At 45.3% G+C, this 24189-nt stretch overlaps 1 protein-coding gene across 1 annotated transcript in view; it reads left to right on the forward strand.

The window, feature by feature from the left end:
• The window catches only part of usp19 (ubiquitin specific peptidase 19), a 111617-nt gene that overhangs the window by 73585 nt on the left and 13843 nt on the right, over positions 1–24189 (forward strand). The window contains exons 16-25 of the mRNA XM_078203740.1: positions 2918–3028; positions 4754–4855; positions 9625–9765; positions 11100–11215; positions 12861–12998; positions 14952–15316; positions 17509–17619; positions 19257–19473; positions 20158–20310; positions 22836–22999. Coding sequence (XP_078059866.1) covers positions 2918–3028; positions 4754–4855; positions 9625–9765; positions 11100–11215; positions 12861–12998; positions 14952–15316; positions 17509–17619; positions 19257–19473; positions 20158–20310; positions 22836–22999 — 1618 coding nt within the window. The remainder of the gene's footprint in view (positions 1–2917; positions 3029–4753; positions 4856–9624; positions 9766–11099; positions 11216–12860; positions 12999–14951; positions 15317–17508; positions 17620–19256; positions 19474–20157; positions 20311–22835; positions 23000–24189) is intronic.

Genomic DNA, 24189 nt, shown 5'->3' on the forward strand with positions numbered 1-24189 from the left:
CTGTAAAGTATGTTCAATGTTGAGATGATGTGGAGATGCCGGCGTTGGACTTGGGTAAACACAGTAAGAGTTTTAACAACACCAGGTTAAAGTCCAGCAGGTTTATTTGGTAGCAAAAGCCACAAGCTTTCGGAGCCTTAAGCTCCTTCAGGTGAGTGGGAATTCTGTTCACAAACAGGGCACGTAAAGACACAAACTCAATTTACAGAATAATGGTTGGAATGCGAATACTTACAGCTAATCAAGTCTTAAAGGTACAAACAATGTGAGTGGAGAGAGCATTAAGACAGGTTGAAGAGATGTGTATTGTCTCCAGACAGGACACCTGTGACTGGAAGCTCCAAAGGACACCTGTCTGGAGGCAATACACATCTCTTTAACCTGTCTTAATGCTCTCTCCACTCACATTGTTTGTACCTTTTAAGACTTGATTAGCTGTAAGTATTCGCATCCCAACCATTATTCTGTAAATTGAGTTTGTGTCTTTATATGCCCTGTTTGTGAACAGAATTCCCACTCACCTGAAGAAGGAGCTTAAGGCTCTGAAAGCTTGTGTGGCTTTTGCTACCAAATAAACCTGTTGGGACTTTAACCTGGTGTTGTTAAACTTCTTACAATGTTGAGATGGACAGATTTTTGATCAGTGAAGGAATCCTGGGTTATGGGGGTAAGGTGGGAAAGTAGAGTTGAGGATTATATCTTCTGTCATATAGTCTATGATGAGTGGCTAAGTAAATTGGGCTTGTATTCTGCGGTGTTTCGCAGAATAAGAGGCAATCTCAGTGAAATTTACAAAATTCAGGATGGGCTTGATCGGGTCGGCGCTGAGATTGTTTCCACAAGTTGGGGAATCTAAAACACGGGCAGTCTCAGGATAAGGGACAGATCGTTTAGGACTGAGATGAGGAGAAACTGTTTCACTCAAAGGGTTATGAATCTTTGGAATTCTCTAGCTGAGGGAGTTCTGTGGATGCTCTATCATTGAATATATTTAAGGCTGGGATAAACAGATTGTCCGTGTCTCAGAATGAAGGAATATGGGGAGCGGATGGGAGAATGGAGTTGTAACCTAAATTAGCCATGATCGTGCAGGCTTAGCAGCCACATGGTCATCTCTCCCTATTGCTTGTGTTCTTGTGTCATTGAAAACAGATGTCCCGAGATTAACTCACTGTTTCTGGGACCTCCCTGTATCCTGGCTGCCATGTTTCCTGTATTACAGCAATGACAGTACTATAGAACATACTCATTTATCGTAGGGTGCTTTGGTCATCCTGAACCTGTGAAGGGTGTTACTGAATTTCTTTTGGAGTCGCATGTAGTGCCAGGTAGGTAATGCACAAAGCTGCAGCAGCCTGTTTGATGCAGCAATTTACAAATTCCTGTATCTTGGAAACTAGGAATGGTCACTATTCTGTGAATCTGTACAGTGGTATGATTTGCCATTCAAGTTATTAAAATCTTGGAAGTGCAGTCTTGTACCTAACCCTGAAATGCTGTTGTAAGTTCCAGCAAGTTTGGAATGGTGATTTTAACAGTTTATAAAGTATTTGAATAAAAGATTCAGTCTAAAGTCTAGGAAATTGAGTTAGGGGAATGTGCCAGAATTTATGCTGCTGTTAGAAGCTGCATCTTTACCCAATGAACAGGGAATGTGGAGACTTGTTTATTCCTTATATAACAGTAGGTGGCAACATTCTGCAAAAATTACTGCTTTAAACCGAGGTAAAGATTTAAAGAACAAATATTTATGCAGAGCCTTTAATGTAGTAAAAAGCACTTCACAGTAGCATCGTAAAACAAAGTGCAACTCCCACCCCCAGAATATTAGGCCAGGTGACTAAAGACTTGGTCAAAGGTGGTTTTAAAGAGTGCGAGAGGGGTTTAGGGAGGGAATTCCAGAAATTGCTGAAGGCACGGCCACCAGTGGTGAGTTTGATTTAAATGAGCGATGCTCAAGAGGTCAGAATTGGAGCAACTCTGAGGATTTGTGGCAGTGGAGGAGGTTTGAAATATGGAGGGATGAGGCATGGACAGATGTGAAAATAAGAATAAATCAAGGCCATGTCTCCTGGTCTACTTCAATTAGTCTTACATCTGGGAGAGCAGAGAGGGGCTTGGTTTAACAGCTCATGCTAAAGGGCAAGCACTTCCTCAGAAGGCAATGTGTCAGCTTGGATTATGGGGTCAAGTGTTGAAATAACTGCAGAGAAGGGCAGAGAATGCAGGGATAGTGATGGAAAGGAGGTGCTGCTTTTTGCCTCAACGGTTCCAAATGATCGAAATTCAAATCAGACAGAGTTGGAAGTTTCCTGGCTGTTAGCATCGCAAGTAAAGTGGGCTTGGGTCAGTCTTTAAAAAAAAAACTGGTGTCAACTGTGATCCAAGTCCCTCCTGCTGAGAGGGCCTGTCAGGGTACATGTGAGAGTTGAGAATATCTTAGCGGTGCAGTGGGAGTTGGGGAGAGGGAGCTTTGCTTTGCAACCTATACCTGACCAAGGAGCACTTAATCCTGCAAACATCAGCAGTGTTGACCATGGCTGTTTTTCCATGGCACGTCTTGAACACCGTGTTGCTGGAGTCTTGTTGCTGTGACTGGAGCGGTCCCTAATTTGATTCAATTATTAGTAAGACTCTCCTCCACGTGAGGCCTCAGTCTCTCGCGTGAATTTGAATGCAGTTTCAGCAGAGAAGGGCCTGTTAATTGAACATCAGAAAACTATGATCAAAGCAAAATATTGTGGATGCTGGAATCTGAAAGAGTATGGCCTGTTTCCACTTGTACTTTTTCCCCCCTCTTTTCTGTCACTCTCTGTTCTCTTTGCCACTCTGCATCTCACCCTCTTTCTATTGTACCCTGACACTTGCTGGAATGCTTCATGTTGTTACTATCTCAGTTGAAAGTTCTGTTTTCCAGGTGTCGATCACGTTCGATCCTTTCCTCTATCTTTCCGTCCCCCTACCGCAGAAGCAGAAGGTGTTGACTGTTTACTTTTTTGCCAAGGAGCCTCATAAGAAGCCAGTAAAGGTAAGGATTGCTAGTTTCTATTAGCTGCTGCAGTCGCTATGTAAGGGACTCGACAAACCCGAGCGGGAGTAGTATCTGCCATTCAGCACACACCCACTCCCTTTGGGTGAGCAATGAAAATCACCCTTATGTTGGAAATTTAAGTAATAAGAATAAACAAAATGTAGGTTGTATTTTCTCTGGGAAAGAGACCGTTTTTAACATTAAGTTGTCAGAATTAGACCGTTATTATGGTTACTAACCACACATCTTCCACCTCCACATCATCATGCAACACTGTTCATATACTTCATATACTTCGAACGTCTCCGAGCGCTTTACAGACACTGAACTTGTTTAATTGTCATCACTTGTAATGAGAGAAATATGGCAGCCAATAAATGCACAGCAAGTTTCCCAAATAATAGTGAAACAAACAGCAGTTTGTATGTTCCCTGTGTTAATGGGAGCAGTTCTGGACAAAACAACAGTAGTGACTATCAACTCTTGGTAACGTGGCGAATGCTGACTTTCCTCCAAAGGAGATTGCCAAACCCAATTTCCAGACCTCCAGTGTTGTGATACTGAGGTCATATTTTTTATAAACCTGTGTTCCATTTTGAGACATCTCCTGAATTGTCTCGTGCTGTGTTCTCCGTAACAATAATCCTGAAACCATTGTTGATTGTCATGAAAAAGGATGTTCACTAATGTCCTTTAGGGAAGGACATCTGCTGTCCTTACCTGCTCTGGCCTGCATGTGATTCCAACCCCACAGCAATGTGATTGCTTTTAACTGCCCTTGGTCCTAGGCGCAAGCTTCTACAGCTGCTTCATCAATGACCTTTCTGCTATCATAAGGCCAGAAGTGGGGATGTTCCCTGATTGCACCATTCGTGACCGACTTGGATACTGCAGCAGTCCATGTCCAAAATCAGCATGACCGAGACAATATCCAGCTTGGGCTGACAAGTAGCAAATAACATTTGTCCCATGCGAGTATCAGGCAATGACCATCTCGAACAAAAAGGAATCTGCCCATCTTTCCTTGATATTCAATGACATTATCATCGCTAAATCCCCTACAATCAACATCCTGGGGTTTACTGTTGATTAGAAAGTGAACTGGACTGGCCGTATAGTGTGGATACAGAAGTAGGTTAGAGGCTAAGAATCTTGCAGCGAGTAACTCATTTCTGAATCCCCAAAGCCTGTCCACCATCGAGAAAGCACCAGTCAGGAGTGTGATGGAATACTGCCCACTTGCCTGGATATGTGCAGCTCCAATAACACTCGAAGCCCAAAATCATCCAATACAAAGCAACTGCTTGATTGACACCATTTCCACAAACATTCACTGTCTCCACCACCGACGCACAGTGGCAGCAGTGAACACCACCTACAAGATGCACTGTAGAAAATCACCAGGGCTCCTTCCAAACCCACAACCATTACCATCTAGAAGGACAAGGGCAGCGGACACATTCCGTTTTGATTTCCTAGGAACCGTGTCTCTGTAATGGCTATAATATCATACCCATTAACCTCAGTTTGTGTTAATAATTCATTTAGTTCATGCTGAATACGACAGAGGCATTAATTTTACCTTATCGTTTTTTTTCTTTCAAACCCTATTTGTTGTTGTTTCTGTAATGCTCCTGCGAAGCACCATAGGGCATTTTAAAGGACACTAAATAATGTAAGTTGTTGTTGAATGGATTTTCCCTTTCTTCTTGCTGCTGCCAGATCTTAGTGAGTGTCAGTAAGGAGAATGCTAGCGCCGGCGATGTCCTTGATGCTATCTCCCGGAATATGAAGGTGAAAGCTGATGCACTGCGACTGACTGAGGTTAGTCTCTCAAACTAACAGGTGGCATGGCTTCGAAACACCAGCAGGACAGGTGGCTGGGGCATGGATTTGAGGCTGGCCTTTACCAAACTGTAATTACAGCCTTGAGTATAGAGGTGCCAACCCACCGAGATTGCCCTGGAGCCTCCAGAAATGAGAGTAATGTCCAGGACACACCTGTGAGTAAAATATCAGAGAGGCTCATTGAAAAATTATTCTCATTTTCTTTGAAGACTTAAAAGGTTGAGTTGAAAAATTCGGCAGTCAGGAGGAAGTGGGAATGAGCGGCAGGAAGTGATGTAATGAAACTTAGTAAAATATGTCCAAACAGAGTTTGAGAGATGGGATAAAAGTCTAAATGGAATTCATTTAAGTAATGTCCTCTTGCTAGTGAGCATGGGATGTTAACACAGCACTGCATTTACCATCTCGCTCATAACGCAGGATAAAAGGGAACAACGGATACCATTGAAGGTCGCAGTTGAGACACATTGGGAGCAATAGAAGGAGCTTTACTCTGTATCTAACCCCGTGCTGTACCTGTCCTGGGAGTGTTTGATGGGGACGGTGTAGAAGGAGCTTTACTCTGTATCTAACCCCGTGCTGTACCTGTCCTGGGACTGTTTGATGGGGACAGTGTAGAGGGAGCTTTATTCTGTATCTAACCCCATGCTGTACCTGCCCTGGGACTGTTTGATGGAGGACAGTTTAGGGGGAGCTTTACTCTATCTCTGTACCATGTTGAGATTAAAAAGGAGGAGGTATTGGGGTTCTTGAGAAACATTAGGGTAGACAAGTCACCAGGGTCTGATGGGATATATCCCAGAATACTGAGAGAGGCAAGGGAGGAAATTGCTGGGGCCTTGAGAGAAATCCTTGTATCCTCACTGGCTATAGGGGAGGTCCCAGAGAATTGAAAAATAGCCAATATTGTTCCTTTGTTTACGAAGGGTAGCAAGAATAACCCAGGTAATTACAGGCCGATGAGCCTTACATCAGTGGTAGGGAAATTATTGGAGCGGATTCTTCGAGACAAGATTTACTCCCACTTGGAAATAAGTGAATGTATTAACGAGAGGCAACATGGTTTTGTGAAGGGGAGGTCGTGTCTCACTAACTTGATCGAGTTTTTCAAGGAAGTGACGAAGACGATTGATGAGGGTAGGGCAGTGGATGTTGTCTACATGGACTTCAGTAAGGCCTTTGACAAGGTCCCTCATGGCAGACTAGTGCAGAAGGTGAGGTTGCATGGGATCAGAGGTGCACTGGCAAGGTGGATACAGAACTGGCTCAGTCATAGAAGACAGAAGGTAGCAGTGGAAGGGTGTGTTTCGGAATGGAGGGCTGTGACAAGTGGCGTTCCTCGGGGATCAGTGCTGGGACCTTTGCTGTTCGTAATATTTATGAATGATTTGGAAGAAAATGTAGCTGGTTTGATGAGTAAGTTTGCGGATGACACACAGGTAGGTGGATTTGCGGATAGCGATGATGACCGTCAGAGGATACAACAAGATATAGATCGGTTGGAGACTTGGGCGGAGAGATGGCAGACGGAGTTTAATCCGGACAAATGTGAAGTAATGCATTTTGGAAGGTCTAATACAGATAGGAAATATACAGTAAATGGCAGAACCCTTACGAGTATTGATAGGCAAAGGGATCTGGGTGTACAGGTACACAGGTCACTGAAAGTGGCAATGCAGGTGGAGAAGGTAGTCAAGAAGGCATACGGCATGCTTGCCTTCATCGGCCGGGGCACTGAGTTTAAAAATTAACAAGTCATGTTGCAGGTTAATAGAACCTTAGTTAGGTCGCACTTGGAATATAGTGTTCAATTCCGGTCGCCACACTACCAAAAAGATGTGGAGGCTTTGGAGAGGGTACAGAAAAGATTTACCAGGATGTTGCCTGGTATGGAGGGCATTAGCTCTGAGAAGAGGTTGGAGAAACTTGCTTTGTTCTCACTGGAACGACGGAGGTTCAGGGGCGACCTGATAGAAGTCTACAAGATTGAGGGACGTGGACAGAGTGGATAGTCAAGCTTTTTCCCAGGTGGAAGAGTCAATTACGAGGGGACGTAGGTTTAAGGTGCGAGGGGCAAGGTTTAAAGGAGATGTACGAGGCATGTTTTTTATACAGTGGGTGGTGGGTGCCTGGAACTCGCTGCCGGGGGAGGTAGTTGAAGCAGATACGGTAGTGACTTTTAAGGGGCGTCTTGACAAATACACGAATAGGATGGGAATGTTGGAAAAAATTATAAGGGATAGGATTTATAGTTATTTGGAGAGTAATGAATTGATAGGTGATAGTCAGCATGGTTTTGTGGCAGGTAGGTCGTGCCTTACTAACCTTATTGAGTTTTTTGAGAAAGTGACCAAGGAGGTGGATGGGGGCAAGGCAGTGGACGTGGTATATATGGATTTTAGTAAGGCGTTTGATAAGGTTCACCATGGTAGGCTTCTGCAGAAAATGCAGATGTATGGGATTGGGGGTGATCTAGGAAATTGGATCAGGAATTGGCTAGCGGATAGGAAACAGAGGGTGGTGGTTGATAGTAAATATTCATCATGGAGTGCGGTTACAAGTGGTGTACCTCAGGGATCTGTTTTGGGGCCACTGCTGTTTGTAATATTTATTAATGATCTGGATGAGGGTATAGTTGGGTGGATTAGCAAATTTGCTGATGACACCAAAGTCGGTGGTGTGGTAGACAGTGAGGAAGGGTGTTGTAGTTTGCAGGAAGACTTAGACAGGTTGCAAAGTTGGGCCGAGAGGTGGCGGATGGAGTTTAATGCGGAGAAGTGTGAGGTAATTCACTTTGGTAGGAATAACAGATGTGTTGAGTATAGGGCTAACGGGAGGACTTTGAATAGTGTGGAGGAGCAGAGGGATCTAGGTGTATGTGTGCATAGATCCCTGAAAGTTGGGAATCAAGTAGATAAGGTTGTTAAGAAGGCATATGGTGTCTTGGCGTTTATTGGTAGGGGGATTGAATTTAGGAGTCGTAGCGTTATGTTGCAACTGTACACAACTCTGGTGCGGCCGCACTTGGAGTACTGTGTGCAGTTCTGGTCCCCACATTACAGGAAGGATGTGGAGGCTTTGGAGAGGGTGCAGAGGAGGTTTACCAGGATGTTGCCTGGTATGGAGGGGAGATCCTATGAGGAGAGGCTGAGGGATTTGGGATTGTTTTCGCTGGAAAGGCGGCGGCTAAGAGGGGATCTTATTGAAACATATAAGATGATTAGAGGTTTAGATAGGGTGGATAGTGATAGCCTTTTTCCTCTGATGGAGAAATCCAGCACGAGGGGGCATGGCTTTAAATTGAGGGGGGGTAGTTATAGAACCGATGTCAGGGGTAGGTTCTTTACCCAGAGGGTGGTGAGGGATTGGAATGCCCTGCCAGCATCAGTAGTAAATGCGCCTAGTTTGGGGGCGTTTAAGAGATCCGTAGATAGGTTCATGGACGAAAAGAAATTGGTTTAGGTTGGAGGGTCACAGTTTTTTTTTTTAACTGGTCGGTGCAACATCGTGGGCCGAAGGGCCTGTTCTGCGCTGTAATGTTCTATGTTCTATGTTCTATGAATAGAGGGATATGGTCCTCGGAAGGGTAGGGGGTTTTATTTCAATTGGGCAGCATGGTCGGTGCAGGCTTGGAGGGTCGAAGGGCCTGTTCCTGTGCTGTAATTTTCTTTGTTCTTTGATCTAACCCCGTGCTGTGTGTGTGGGAGTGTTTGATGGGACAGTGTAGAGGGAGCTTTACTCTGTATCTAACCCCGTGCTGTACCTGTCCTGGGAGTGTTTGATGGGACAGTGTAGAGGGAGCTTTACTCTGTATCTTACCCCGTGCTGTACCTGTCCTGGGAGTGTTTGATGGGACAGTGTAGAGGGAGCTTTACTCTGTATCTAACCCCGTGCTGTACCTGTCCTGGGAGTGTTTGATGGAGACAGTGTGGAGACCCTAAAAGGATTTAAAGCAGTAGGCATCCACTTAAAAGGAGAAATGCATTTTCCAGGCAGATGGGGTTGCAGACCTTGGCTTCAAGGTCTCCAGCCCCCAGAGGACAAGATGAAACTATCTAAGAAGTACCACAGCCTAAGTTTTAAAGTTTATTTATTAGTGTCACAAGTAGGCTTACATTAACACTGCAATGAAGTTACTTTGAAAATCCCCTAGTCGCCACACTCTGGCACCTGTTTGGGTACACTGAGGGAGAATTCAGCACGGCCAGTGCATCTAACCAGCATGTCTTTCAGACTGTGGGAGGAAACCGGAGCACCCGGAGGAAGCCCACGGGGAACGTGCAGACTCCGCACAGACAGTGACCCAAACCGGAAATAGAACCCGGCTGGGTCCCTGGTGCTGTGAAGCAGCAGTGCTTGCCACAGTGCCCCGGGAATGGAACCCGGGTCCCTGGTGCTGTGAAGCAGCAGTGCTTGCCACAGTGCCCCGGGAATGGAACCCGGGTCCCTGGTGCTGTGAAGCAGCAGTGCTTGCCACCGTGCTGCCCAGGACACGACGGAGTTAAAATTGTTCCTAGGGATGGTAAATTATTACGGCCCCAGTACGGTCCAGTGACTCCAGCTTCGACATTGTGCCATTGTGGACATTGAGTAGTGGCCTGGCCTCGGTGAGATGCTTCACGTGTCGAATGACCTACTAATCCTCATTTAATTAGGGTTGCATTTATAAAAAGCCCTGGATTGTATACTGATTTCTGATCTCTGATTTTTCCTTGACTTGTTCGATGATTTTTTCCCTCCTGTAGGTTGTAAGGAGTAGGTTCCATCGGATATTTATATCATCTCAGTCCTTGGATACAGTGACACCCAGTGATACACTCTTCTGCTTTGAGGTGCTGACTAAAGACCTTGCAAAGGAGAAGGTGCTTGAACTGAATGTGCAACAGGTACTTCCTTCACTTCTTGCTGTTTGGCTCTGCCTTTAATACTGGCTGGTCAGCATTCATGAAATGTCTGTAGGTTTGCACTTTGTCAGACATTGCACTCCGTCCCTGGGTTTCATAGGCACCAGTCTGAGGGTGCCATTTAAGCACTTGTATGTCGGCTGGCTGTGGTCATGGTTGTTACTGGACTAGTGATCCAGAGGCTTAAACTGGTAACCAGGAGAATGAGAGTTCAAATCCCACCACGGCATATTGAGAACTCAGTTTTGTGTAAAAACCTGGTATCAGTAAAAACAGTAAGAAGTTTAACAACACCAGGTTAAAGTCCAACAGGTTTATTTGGTAGCAAAAGCCACACAAGCTTTCGGAGCTGCAAGCACCTTCTTCAGGTGAGTGGGAATTCTGTTCACAAACAGAGCATATAAAGACACAAACTCAATTTACATGAATAATGGTTGGAATGCGAATCTGCTTTCTTGCATCTTTGTAGAAACTTGATGTCTGTGTCGATATGCGCGATCTTCTTGGAGATCCTCTCCACTTGGAGCCGGCAGTTTGCGGTGTCTCTGGTAGTCATGATGTGGAGATGCCGGCATTGGACTGGGGTAAACACAGTAAGAAGTTTAACAACACCAGGTTAAAGTCCAACAGGTTTATTTGGTAGCAAAAGCCACCCACTGCCGGCTCCAAGTGGGGAGGGGCTCCAAGTGGAGAGGATCTCCAAGAAGATCGCGCATATCGACACAGACATCAAGTTTCTACAAAGATGCAAGAAAGCAGATTCGCATTCCAACCATTATTCATGTAAATTGAGTCTGTGTCTTTATATGCCCTGTTTGTGAACAGAATTCCCACTCACCTGAAGAAGGGGCTTGCAGCTCCGAAAGCTTGTGTGGCTTTTGCTACCAAATAAACCTGTTGGACTTTAACCTGGTGTTGTTAAACTTCTTACTGTGTTTACCCCAGTCCAACGCCGGCATCTCCACATCAGTAAAAACAGCCATGATGATTTTGGATTGTGATTAAAACCCCAACTGATTTTCCTAGTTAAAATAATTTGTTGAGCTGAGTTGTACTAACCGTGGAACAGATTCAGTTCTCATTGTTAAAGCTTTGTTAAAGACTGTTAACCAGGCTGATTTTTGTCTGCTCTTGTGACCATTCTCAATCTTAATGATTACTGAATATGATACATTTTTTAATCTTGCCCAATAATGACCTTTGAACGCATTAGCTGTTCTCGGTTGCTGTTCTTGTTACTTGTGATTTTTAATTGTGTATTGAGTGTCTCCCCAGCTGGGATACATGTCTGACTTGCTGCCTCTTTCTGTCTATAGCGGCTGTTAATCCCCAACATCCCAATCAACAAGTGTGCCGCCTGTCAGAAACCACAGCAGCCCGATGAAAAGCTGCGGCGTTGCACCAGTTGTTACCGCGTCGCCTACTGCAACCAGTGAGTCAGCTCTTCAAATCCACACGATACTGATATAAGCACCAAATGTGGCCGCGGATTTTCTTTCTCATTTTCGTGTCTGCTCACTCTTCTCTGGTGGAATAGCGATCGCTTGACCCCAGTGATGGCAGCTCTCACAATGCAAAACTTCTGCACAGGACTGTGCTCAAAATAGCATAAACCTCCTTCCCATTCTTCCCCTGTGAGCACTACCAGCAAGGCTAGCATTTATTGCCCATATCTAGTTGCTCTATATAAGTTTGGTACAACTTGCTAGATTGAATCGAGGACAGTTAAAAGAGTAAATCGCTAAACGTTGTGGGGATGGAGTCAGACTGGGGAACGAAGCAGGGCAAGTTTCCTTCACTAAAGGACATTAGTGAACCAGTTGGGCTTTTATTGAACAGATTAACAGCTTCTTGGTCACTTTTACAGAAACCAGTGTTTCATACCTGGCTCAGAAGGAGGCCATTTGGCCCATTGTGCTAGTGTCGATTCTATGAAAAAGTTCTTATATTGTGTACAAGATTATGAAGGGGATAGATAGGGTGAACGGTGGGAAGCTTTTTCCCAGATCAGAAGTGACGTTCACGAGGGTTCACGGGCTCAAGATGAGAGGGGCGAAGTATAACTCAGATATTAGAGGGATGTTTTTTTACACAGAGGGTGGTGGGGGCCTGGAATCCGCTGCCAAGTAGGGTGGTGGAGGCAGGCACGCTGACATCGTTTAAGACTTACCTGGATAGTCACATGAGCAGCCTGGGAATGGAGGGATACAAACGATTGGTCGAGTTGGACCAAGGAGCGGCACAGGCTTGGAGGGCCGAAGGGCCTGTTTCCTGTGCTGTACTGTTCTTTGTTCTTTGTTAGTTAAGCTCCTCTCTCTAAAAATAATCCAATTACCTTTTGAAAGTTATTTCCAGATTTTCTTTTTAAAACAGAATTCAAATTCTGAAACTGCACAGTGGGAATTGAACTCCTGTTCACTGGATAAATAATCCAGGTCTCTGGGATGCGGATTCAATAATATAGCCACTACACCACTGAAGCCCCCATGGACAGCCAATTGGGTCAAAGTGTGAGCTGATCTGCCCCGTGAGAAAATACTATCAATCTCCCAACCAAATTAGGGCTCCTTGGAAGAAAAGTTATTTTAAACATTGCAAAGAATTTTTTTGAGTCGCTTGGTAGTGCAGAACTTGAATATTGATGGAATGTTGCCAAAGCTTTTTGCATTACACATCAGGACAAATGCAAGAATGCCAAACTTCAAACGATCACAACAATTTATACAGCAGGAGAAAAGCCTGCTGATTGGTTGGCAAAGCTGGCTGATTGGCTGAGGTGTTGCTTTGGAGAAAGCAGTCAGGAACCTGGCGCTGCTGGGCAATTCAAAAAGGACACGAGGCTTGACCGTGTTCCTTTTGTTTGCAAAGAATGGCTCCCTGCATAATTGAGCCACGTAACAAAAAGCTTTGGCAGCATGACACACTCAGTACTAATTTGGAATGGAAAGCTTTGTGTCAAGACTCTAATGCACTGGCAGTGAGAATTGGCCATTTGGTAACATAGGACTCGTGCTTTAGAAGCCGTTTGGAATTACTTTCTCTCTCTCTCTCTCTTCCCCACCCCACCATACCTGCAGGACTTGTCAAATGAACCATTGGTCAGATCATAAAAACCAGTGCAGAGCAGAGAACATCGGCTGCCCCTTCATAATCAGTGTCCCTGAGTCACGACTCACCTACTCCAGACTCTCCCAGCTGCTGGAGGGATATTCCAGGTACTGTGCTTTTAAAAATGTAAATGAGCTGTACAGATTAACGCAACACTGGCTTCAAGTAACAGCTGCCCCATACTCCCACTGACTCGGGAAACAAAAGTTTTAACACACTCGCATGCCTTTCACATTATCTCAACATTGCTGAGGAGTTTTGTGAATCATTTGGATAGTGACAATACAAGAAGGCTTTTAGTGACTGGGATTTTTTTTTGACCCACTAGTCATGTGGCAGGCTGCTGATTTCATTGTTCCACCAACGCCTGGACTTTGTGGTGTGAATTTAAATGCCCTGTGAACTATGTACGGTCTGTGCTGAGTTAGCTGATCATCATCGATAGAGGAGTGGGTTGCTGTGCTGCCATTGGACTTGGTGTCCCTGGGCTGGGAGCAAATAACTGTGATGTTGAAGAGCAGTGTGTACTGACCAGGATTAAAGATCCGTGCTGATCCTCACCGTCACAATGAAGCAGATGGAAGGAGCTACACTGCATCCAGCTTCTCTCCTGATACACACCTTTCTGGGATTTACTCAGTCTGAAAACAAATATAATGTACTTGCTGTTCTGACATCGCCCTGATTGGTTTATAACCACCCAGCTGGCAGAGTCAGCTTAGTAAGTGACCCCCCTACCCCCCTGCCCCCAGCAATTTGGCTATAGTCCACCCCCACTCTGCATCCGATAAACTCACATGAGCAGCTATACATGCACGTTCAGATCTGTCTGAAGCACTCCAACAACATGGGGCTTATGCCTCCAGCTTCAAACAAACTAAACAGGAGCAGAAGTAGGCCATTCAGCCCCTTGAAGCAGCTGCTCCATTATTCAATAAGATCATGCTGATCTGTACGCTGCGTTCCACATGCCCCCCCTCCCCTGACAATCTTTTGATTCCTTTCCCTAATATGAATCTATCTACCTCCGCCTTAAAAATATTCAGTGATCCCACTTCCACCAGAGTTCCAAAGTCAGAATTTAACGGCACCATTCGGCCCATCGTGTTGGTGCCAGCTATCAAGCACCTATCTATTCTAATCCCATTTTCCAGCATTGGTCTGCAGCCTTGTATGCTATGGCATTTGAAGTGTTCATGTAAGTGCTCCGTGAATGTTGAGGGTTCCCGCCTCCATCACCCTTTCAGGCGGAGAGTTCGCACAACTGAGTAAAAAACAAAAATCTCATCTCTGTCCTATAAGGGTGATCCCTAATTTTAAAACCGTGCCCCTTAGTGCTGGACTCACGCACAAGAGGAATCATCCTTTCAATGTCTACCTTGTCAATACCAATGTGCTAACAAAATAAACCTGTTAGGCTTTAACCTAGTGTTGTGAGACTTCTTACTGTGCTTCAATCCAGTCCGCCCTCACTCTTCCAAACTCCAGTGAAAAGAAGCCCAGCCTTTACAACCTATCCTCAAAACAACCTGCTCATTCCAGGTATCAATTTGCAAACCCCCTTCGAGCAGCCTCCTGCGGTAAATAAAGAGACCAAAACTGCACACAGTATTCGAGGTGCTGTCTCACCAGTGAGGAGGAACTCTCATTTACTTGTAGGACAAGCAAATGTTGCTGGCAGGAAACTGTCCACCTCCCACAGAACACAGCACTGAGGAAATTGAGACTAAATAAGAAATGTTCCTCTGACAGGATGGTGGGCCACCAGAGGGGACAGATTTCAGATAATTAGCAAAAAAACAGACAGGAAATGAAAAATCTTTTTACGTAAATCTGTGATCGCCATAAAGGATGGTGGAAGCTGATTCAATTTAAGGAATAACTAGATAAATACTTAAAAAGAAGAAACTTGCAGGGTTAAGGGAAAAACAGCAGAATGAGACTCATTGCCCACTTGAAAGAGCCAGCAGAAACATGGTGGGCTGCATGACCACAGTGGGTGTGATTACATGTGTCCCTGTTGCACATGGTGAGATTGATATTCTTGTATTCTGTGACAGGTATTCAGTCAATGTGTTCCAGCCCCCGTTTCAGCCAGGCCGAATCTCACCAGACCCACCCCCTTGTAAGATGGAAAATGTTCAGCCCAACCCCGGAAACATTACCAGCTGTGAGACTGGCGATGGAAAGATGTCCTCGGAGGTCCAGGAAAGAGACTTCACGCCCGTGCACCGCACCCACTTAAGCAGCTCTGTTTCTGAGCCACTGCTGGCCTCTGCTTTCTCGAAGGGGATGAGTATGCCAGGCAGAGACAAAGATTCCATTCACAGCTACGACTCCGGATTCTCAGAATTGAGGCCACTGTCACAGGAGGACACTGGAAGTGAGAAGGAAACCTCGTACGAAAAAGCTCCTAAGCCTGAAGGTGATGAGACTTTTCCCTCTTGGTAAAGCAGAATTCTACACACGTCTCAGATAAAAATAATTGGAACCTCTTGTCTATCCATACACGGTTCCACCTCCAGGGTAAGACACAAGAGCGCGAGGAAAGGCTGTTCATGAAGCACTGCTTATCTCTGCAGTGGAGATGGCCAGTTTTTACAATGTTGCTCCTCCCTGAATCTGGGCGCAGAGGTTGTCTTAGTGATTTTTACCATGGGAATATAATGCAAAGTCTTAATTGGGTTTCCTCCAGGTACTCTGGTTTCCTCCCACACTCCAAAGATGTGCGGGTTAGGTTGATTGGCCATGCTAAATTGACCCTAGTGTCAGGGGATTGGCAAGGTAAATATGAGGGGTTATGGGAATAGAGCCTGGGTGGGATTGTGGTCAGTGCAGACTCGATGGGCCGAATGGTCTCCTTCTGCGCTGTACGGATTCTATGAGCCTATGAATTAGTGGGGGAAAAAACCAATGGTCAACCAGTTAGGCACCATCTTTGAAGAGAGAGGGAGAGCACCAATGTTTCCACTCTATATCCTTTCAACAGAAAATGCCAAAATGATTATGATTATCTGAAATTAGCCATGGCATTCAATTTATTACGTTCCTGCACTACACCAACTCAATACCCGCACTACACCAACTCAATACCCGCACTACACCAACTCAATACCCGCACTACACCAACTCAATACCCGCACTACACCAACTCAATACCCGCACTACACCAACTCAATACCCGCACTACACCAACTCAATACCCGCACTACACCAACTCAATACCCGCACTACACCAACTCAATACCCGCACTACACCAACTCAATACCCGCACTACACCAACTCAATACCCGCACTACACCAACTCAATACCCGCACTACACCAACTCAATACCCGCACTACACCAACTCAATACCCGCACTACACCAACTCAATACCCGCACTACACCAACTCAATACCCGCACTACACCAACTCAATACCCGCACTACACCAACTCAATACCCGCACTACACCAACTCAATACCCGCACTACACCAACTCAATACCCGCACTACACCAACTCAATACCCGCACTACACCAACTCAATACCCGCACTACACCAACTCAATACCCGCACTACACCAACTCAATACCCGCACTACACCAACTCAATACCCGCACTACACCAACTCAATACCCGCACTACACCAACTCAATACCCGCACTACACCAACTCAATACCCGCACTACACCAACTCAATACCCGCACTACACCAACTCAATACCCACCCCTGGTATGTTGAAGTAGAATTTTGTACTGTGCTGAATTTGTTGCTCTTGGCTATGGAATTCCCCATATGGACTTGAAGCCTCTGAGGGAATGGTTATCAGTCCAGGGCAAGATCAGCTAAACCAGTTCCTCATTTGACCAGTCACCTTATTCTGCATTTTTTCATTGCAGTATTTAAATGCAATCTGAACCACGTAAACCTTCAGTGCTGACCTGAACACTCTATCTGGTTATAGTATGTAGCAATTGGAGGTGACAAACGTGCCTTCACTCCCAGCACACTCTTGCTGATATAAATCAGAAAGTGCTGGAAGCTGCCAACATAAATGGAGAGAGAAACAGAGTTAATGTTCCAGGTTAATGACTTTTCATCTGGACCCAATGAAAGTCCTCCACTAATTCAATCCCAGTTGTTGTCTATTTTTGATGCCTCTCTAATACTCTACAATTACCAAAAGACTGCACTCATCTGTGCAATTACATATCGTTTTTCACAAATCTTGTGCTGCTTTTATCTGTGTCCAGCTCTCATTTTAGATAGCACATTTTATCAAGTTACTTTTGATCTCTACAACCAACTAATGAAAATAGATTTGTAAATACAGGGTGCAGCACTCACCCTTGGAAACTTTGGCCATCCTCCTAACTCCACAATCACACCAATAACCCTCGCTTGCAGCAACTTTTACTTTGACTATAAGGTTTTTCCTTGAGCTTCAAAACGATATTCGACATAGTTGCACAGTCAATTTTATCTGATGTGTTTGAAACTGAGGTGATTTTTATCAGACCGGCTGCTTTGATAACTAAAAATCTTTATAAGGCAAGCAATTGTACAGTTAATGGTTTTTGCACACTTTAATCACTTGCAGTGTTCTTTTCCCCCCTCCCACCCACCCATAGCGGCAGTTCCTGGTTACCAGCAGCCTGCTGAGTCTGTGCATTTCCACACACCGCAGTTTTACCTCAAGATCATTGACTGTTCAAACAAAGAGCAGAAAATGGAAGACAAAGGTGAGGCTGACACTATGACCAGGTCTGAATCTCGCAGTGAGGCATAGTTTATTTTATTTATTTGCAGTATTGTCAGCTGCTACTCAAAGCCAGGTTGCAAAACAACATTGCCTGTTTTTAAATGTAGGGCAGTTGCAGCTATTTTTGGGGATATTGGCCACTGAGTATCTCTCGATTAATGTAGTTACTTTGAAATCCTTCTGCACAGGTTGCACAGCACCTGGGCCTTGCTGAAACAGTATAACCCTTTCAAAACACGCACTCCGTTATCTGGTATGGTGAGAAGGGGGAAGTAGTGGTGGGCAGGACATTTGCACAATTACTTGTTGTCAGGCACATTATGTAACTGACCACAAGCAGGACTTACTGTCGGCCCGTTGTTGGAAAAATACAAACAAGTAAGGTAGGCTGTCCAAATGGTCAGTGACACCTGCTGCAGCAATCACTGCCAGAACCAGGAAACAGCTTCAGAAGAGCTCTACAATGCAACTGTTCCACAAGGCAAGCCTGCAGTGTACACATTCAAAGGGTGCTGCCATCTGTTAACTGAAGTGTTCTGTGTCTGGCTAAGAACATGAAATAATTCTGAGTAAACTGTCCCTATTTCATCAGAATTTATATGTTGGGAGACTGTGTGATGAGGCAAAGAATAAACCAAGCACCCCCCCCCCCCACCCACCCCCAATCCATGTCCCCATTTACAGCCAGACAGCAGGGAGACAAAAACACAAAATGCTGGAAAATCTCAGCAGGTCTGACAGCGTCTGTAGAGAGGGAATAGAGCCAATGTTTCAAGTCTAGATGACCCTTCATTCCAGCATCCACAGTATTTTGCTTTTATTTTAGACAGCAGGGAGCATTGGCGTGCTGGCAAGTACCTGCATCGTGGCGACGTATTGGAGGATGATGGTATATTCAAATGCATCAAAGATTTAGACGGAACAAGAAATGATTTTTATTTTACTTTTGTCACAATCACAGTGGATGTCATTTGTAACTCTGAAGTACTGAGGGAGCACTGCACTGTCAGAGGGCCAGTACCGCGGGTGCGCTGTGCCGGAGAGTCAGTACTGAGGGAGCAGCGCACTGTTGAAGGGTCAGTGCAGAGAGTGCGCTGTGTCAGAGGGTCAGTACTGAGGGAGCAGCGCACTGTTGAAGGGTCAGTGCTGAGAGTGCGCTGTGTCAGAGGGTTAGTACTGAGGGAGCAGCGCACTGTTGAAGGGTCAGTGCTGAGAGTGCGCTGTGTCAGAGGGTCAGTACTGATGGTGCAGTGTGTTGGAGGTCAGTACTGAGGGAGTAGCGCACTGTCGGAGGGTCAGTGCTGAGGGGGCTACACTAAGGGCATGTTGCACTGTTGGAGAGGCCATCTCTTTGAGTGAGATTTTAAACCAAGGCCTGAACTTCTCCTCAGATCAGTAACTTTGAAAGGGAGCAAGGGGATTTTCCTAAACCAGCTTTAGGTTGAACAGTGAATTTCGTATTGCAAACATTTCATATCAAGCCACTCTGATTTATTGATGGCGTTTCCATCAGGGTGCCTGTCTTTGCAGGGCTACGTACAGCAATCTTTCGGATGTTTGGTATACAACCCAGATCATTTGATATCTTTGGGTCGTTCTGGCTTCTCTCCTGCACAGGTGATGCTCCATTGGAGCTCCCAGATGGTGTGTCTCTGGCAATGGTCTGGAAAAATAATGAGCGACAGAAGGAGTACGTGCTTGTGGAATCCAAGGAGCTGGAATATGTCGAAGATCCCAGTTCAGCCAACGAAGCAGCCAGAGCAGGCTACTTCACACTGGAGCAGTGCCTGAATCTCTTCACCAAACCTGAGGTGCTGGCGCCTGAGGAAGCTTGGTAAGATTTTGTCTCCTCTCCCTCACCACAGCTTTATCTCTCCCTTTCCTGCCCAAACTGAATCTTAACTGTGGGTTAGGACTCTTGCCTCCAAGTCAGTAGGTTGTGGTTTCGAATCTTATTCTGGTAATTTGGGAACTTTATCCATTCTGTCCCAGTGGCAGTGCCGAAGGAATGCTACACTGTCAGAGGATTAGGCATTAGTCTGCCCACTCAGTTGGACATGAAGGATCCCCTGGCTGCTATTCCAGTGTGCTGGCCAATATTTACTCCTCAACCAATATCCCTAAAACAAATTATCTGCACATTTATCTCCTTGCTGTTTGTGGGATTGTGTGGTTTTTAATTGGTTGCCATTTCCCTCTTTTCAGAAAGGGTCATCATTGGCTGTAGCACGCTGTGGGTTATTCCTAAAATACTGGAAGGTGCTGGGTGCTCACCACCTGAAGGGTTAAATGAGGGTCAGTAGTGAATGAGCTCTGCCAGGAACGCCCACATCCCGAGAATTAATTCCTGAAAGTAGTGTTTGATTTCAGTATCCAGAGTTGCTTCACCTGTTTTTATTGAGCTGAACCGAGATGAATGCAAGAGCTGGGTTGGCCAACGCGATCTCCTCTGTCTCCAACACTGATTTATTTTGTGCATGCGGATTTGGAACTGACAGCTGCTTCTGACCCATTGCAGGTATTGTCCTAAATGTAAGCAGCACAGAGAGGCATCCAAACAGTTGATGCTGTGGTGGCTTCCGAATGTCCTCATCATTCAGCTGAAACGCTTCTCCTTCCGGAACTTCATTTGGAGAGACAAGATCAATGATATGGTGGAGTTTCCCATCAGGTGTGCAGCGCAGACTAAAACCTCTCCGCAGTTTATTTTGTTGCATTAGGCGCAGGGTCGCCTGCTTGGATTTGTGTTCTAATTTATCGCCTTGTAAAACCATACAGCACAGAAGCAGGTCATTTAACCTGTTGAGCTTTTTCCAGCTCTTTGGGCGGGGGAGGGAGGGAGGGAATGTAGTAACAAAGGTCAATTCTGACTACTTAACCTGAGAGGAAATCATCTCAGTCCAGTCGGGGCTATATGATAAGTGGTGGGAATGTAGGAATTAAGAGCAGGAGTAGGCCACTCAGCCCTTTGAGCCTGTTCTGCCATTCAATCCATGATGATCTGATTGCAACCTTCTGCTGACCCCTTATAACCTTTCACCCCCTTGTTTATCAAGAATCTGTCTAGCTCTGCCTTAAAAATATTCAAAGCCTCTGTTTCCACTGCCTTTTGCGGAAGAGAGTTCCAAAAACACTCGACCCTCAGAATAAAAAATTCTCCTCATCTCTGTCTTAAATGGGCAACCTCTTATTTGTAAATTCTCCCATAAAAAGAAACGTCCTCACCACAGCCACCCTGTCAGTACTCTTCAGGTTGTTAAAGGATTTGATCAAGTCGCCTCTTACTCTTCTAAACTCCAGTAGATACAAACCTAACCCCGCAAAACTTTCCTCATATCAACCCTTTCATTCCAAGTATTTGTCTGGTAAACTTTCTCTCAACTAACATATTTGCCTCTTTCCTTAAATAAGGAGACCAATCCTGTACACAATACTCCAGATGTGGACTCGCCAATGTCCTGGACAACTTTTCTATTCAGTTCCGCTCGCAGTAAATGATAGTGTTCTATTAGCTTTTCAAATTATTTGCTGTATCTGCGTACTAGTCTTTTGTGATTCATGCACTAGGACACCCAGGTCTCTGAGCTCTGCAAACTCTCGCCATTTAGATAACCTAAAGGAGTGGCACAGTGGTTAGCACTGCTGCCTCACAGTGCCAGGGACCCGGGTTCAATTCCCGACTTGGGTCACAGGCTGTGTGGAGTTTGCACATTCTCCCATGTCTGCATGGATTTCCCCCAGGTGCTCCGGTTTCCTCCCACAGTCCAAAAGACGTGCTGGTTAGGTGCGTTGGCCATGCTAAATTCTCCCTCAGTGTACCCGAACAGGCGCCGGAGTGTGGCAACTGGGGGATTTTCACAGTAACTTCATTGCAGTGTTAATGTAAACTGACTTGTGACACTAATAAATAATCTTCCTTTTTATTTTATGGGGCGGCACGGTAGCACAGTGGTTAGCACTGCTGCTTCACAGCTCCAGGGACCTGGGTTCGATTCCCGGCTTGGGTCACTGTCTGTGTGGAGTTTGCACATTCTCCCCGTGTCTGCGTGGGTTTCCTCCGGGTGCTCCGGTTTCCTCCCACAGTCCAAAGATGTGCGGGTTAGGTTGATTGGCCGTGCTAAAATTGCCCCTTAGTGTCCTGAGATGTGTTGGTTAAAGGGATTAGTGGGTAAATGTGTAGGGATATGGGGGTAGGGCCTGTGTGGGATTGTGGTCGGTGCAGACTCGATGGCCTCTTTCTGCACTGTAGGGTTTCTATGACTTCTATGATATTCTCCCTGCTAAAGTAGGCAATTTCACATTTTCCCACATTATGTTCCATCTGACGGATCTTTGCCCATTCACTTAACCTATCCATATCCCTTTGTAGCCTCCTTGTACCCTCTTCGCAACTTGCCTTCTTATTAATGCAGTTGGGATGAGCTTAATTGAGGCATTCACTCTCTCTACCTGTCTGAGGGGTGTTTAATAATTTGATAACATAAACAGAAACCAGGGTAAACCATTAAGCCCTTGAGTCTACTCTGCCATTCAGTGCAATCCTGGCTGATCCTTGGCTTCCATTTCACTTTCCTACTCTCTCTCTCTCATCCCTTAATTCCCTGTGAGATAAAAATCTATCTTTCCCAGCCTTGGATATTCCTAGCGCTAAAGCATCCACAACTCTTTGGGGTGGAGAATTCCAAAGATTCGCAATCCAATTTCCCTTCATCTCAGCCTCTTATCCTGTGATTGTGTCCCCGTGTTCTAGATTTCCCAGCCTTTGTGTCTACCTTGTCAAGGCCCTTGAATCTTGATGTGGGATAGTGCAAAGGAAACTTTATATCTAATTTGTTTTGTACCTCTCCTGGGAGTGTTTGATGGAGACGATGTAATCATAGAAACCCTACAGTGCAGAAAGAGGCCATTCGGCCCATCGAGTCTGCACCGACCACAATCCCATCCAGGCCCTACCCCCATATCCCTACATATTTTACCCGCCAATCCCTCTAATCTACGCATCCCAGGACACTAAGGGGCAATTTTTAGCATGTAGAGGAAGCTTTGTTCTATATCCAACCCATGCTGTGCCTGCCCTGAAAGCATTTGAGGGGAATCTCAATTTTGAACATTTCCATGAAAATCAGAGAGACGGGATTACTCGAGAATGAGATTTTTTTCATTAAATGCTTTGTTCATCGCTTTTTCCCTTAAAAGAAATCTGGACCTGAGCAAGTTCTGCATTGGTGTGAAGGATGTTCGACAGCCCCCTGTCTACGATCTGTATGCAGTAATCAATCACTATGGTGGGATGATTGGGGGACACTACACAGCCTACGCACGTCTGCCCAATGACAAAAACAGCCAGCGCAGTGATGTGGGTGAGTTGGTATTCGGCAGGCATGCTGCTCGAACCACAAGCTCCTGTTTTCTTCCTGTCCAGGTCGTTGGGTCAATGCGAGAGCAGCAATTGGTTGTCATTGTTATCCCCACCTTTCAACTGCACTTTTAAAAAACTATTCTTTCATGGAATGTGGGTGTCGCTGGCAAGGCCAGCATTTGTTGCCCTAATTTCCCTTAAACTGTGTGACTTGGCCATTCCAGAGCGCAGTTAAGAGTCACCCACAAGTCGCATGTAGGCTAGACCAGGTAAGAATGGCAGATGTCACTCCCTGTTGGGCATTAGTTAACTAGATGGGTTTTAATGACAGGTGATGTTTTCGGGGTCAGCTTCATCAGTTGTGGAGAAATGATGTCGTGGTAATGTCATTGGACCAGTAATCCAGATGCTCATGCTCTGGGGTCACAGGTTCAAATCCCACCATAGCAGTTGGTGGAATTTAAATTCAATTAATAATTCTTGAATGTAAAGATAGTCATAGATCGTAGAATGCTACAGTGCAGAAGGAGGGCACTTGGCCCATCGAGTCTGCACCGACCACAATCCCACCCAGGCCCTATCCCCACAACCCCACCTATTTATACTGCTAGTCCCCTTGAAACTAAGGGGCAACTTACTGTGGCCAATCAACCTAACTGCACATCTTTGGAGTGGGAGGAAACTGGAGCACCCGGAGGAAATTCATGCAGACACCTGGGGGAACATGCAAACTCCACACAGACAGTCACCTGAAGTCAGAATTGAACCCAGGTCCCTGGCGCTGTGAGGCAGCATCACTGTGCTGTCATCGTAATGCTGACCATTACTATCATTGAATGTTATTAAAATCCAGCTGGTTCACTGATGCTTAGCTTTCACTTCCAGATTTTATTAATTGAATTTAAATTCCACCAGTTGCTGTGGTGGGATTTGAACTCATGTCACCTGAGCATTATTAGCCTCTGGATTATGAGTCTAGTGACATTACTACAACGCCACCAACCCCCGTTGCACCAATAATTCAGAAAACGTGAATTTAAATTCCACTAAAGCAGTTTTGAGAATTACAATTTGTTTTTAAAAATCCAGACATAAAAAGCTGGCATTTAAATCATGGAGTGTCAAATTGTTGTGAAATTATAGTGGTGTTGCTAATATCTTTTAGGAATTCTGCCGTCCTTGCTTTGTCTG

Source organism: Mustelus asterias, chromosome 3 (genome assembly GCF_964213995.1).
Source record: "Mustelus asterias chromosome 3, sMusAst1.hap1.1, whole genome shotgun sequence".
Lineage (NCBI taxonomy): Eukaryota > Metazoa > Chordata > Chondrichthyes > Carcharhiniformes > Triakidae > Mustelus > Mustelus asterias.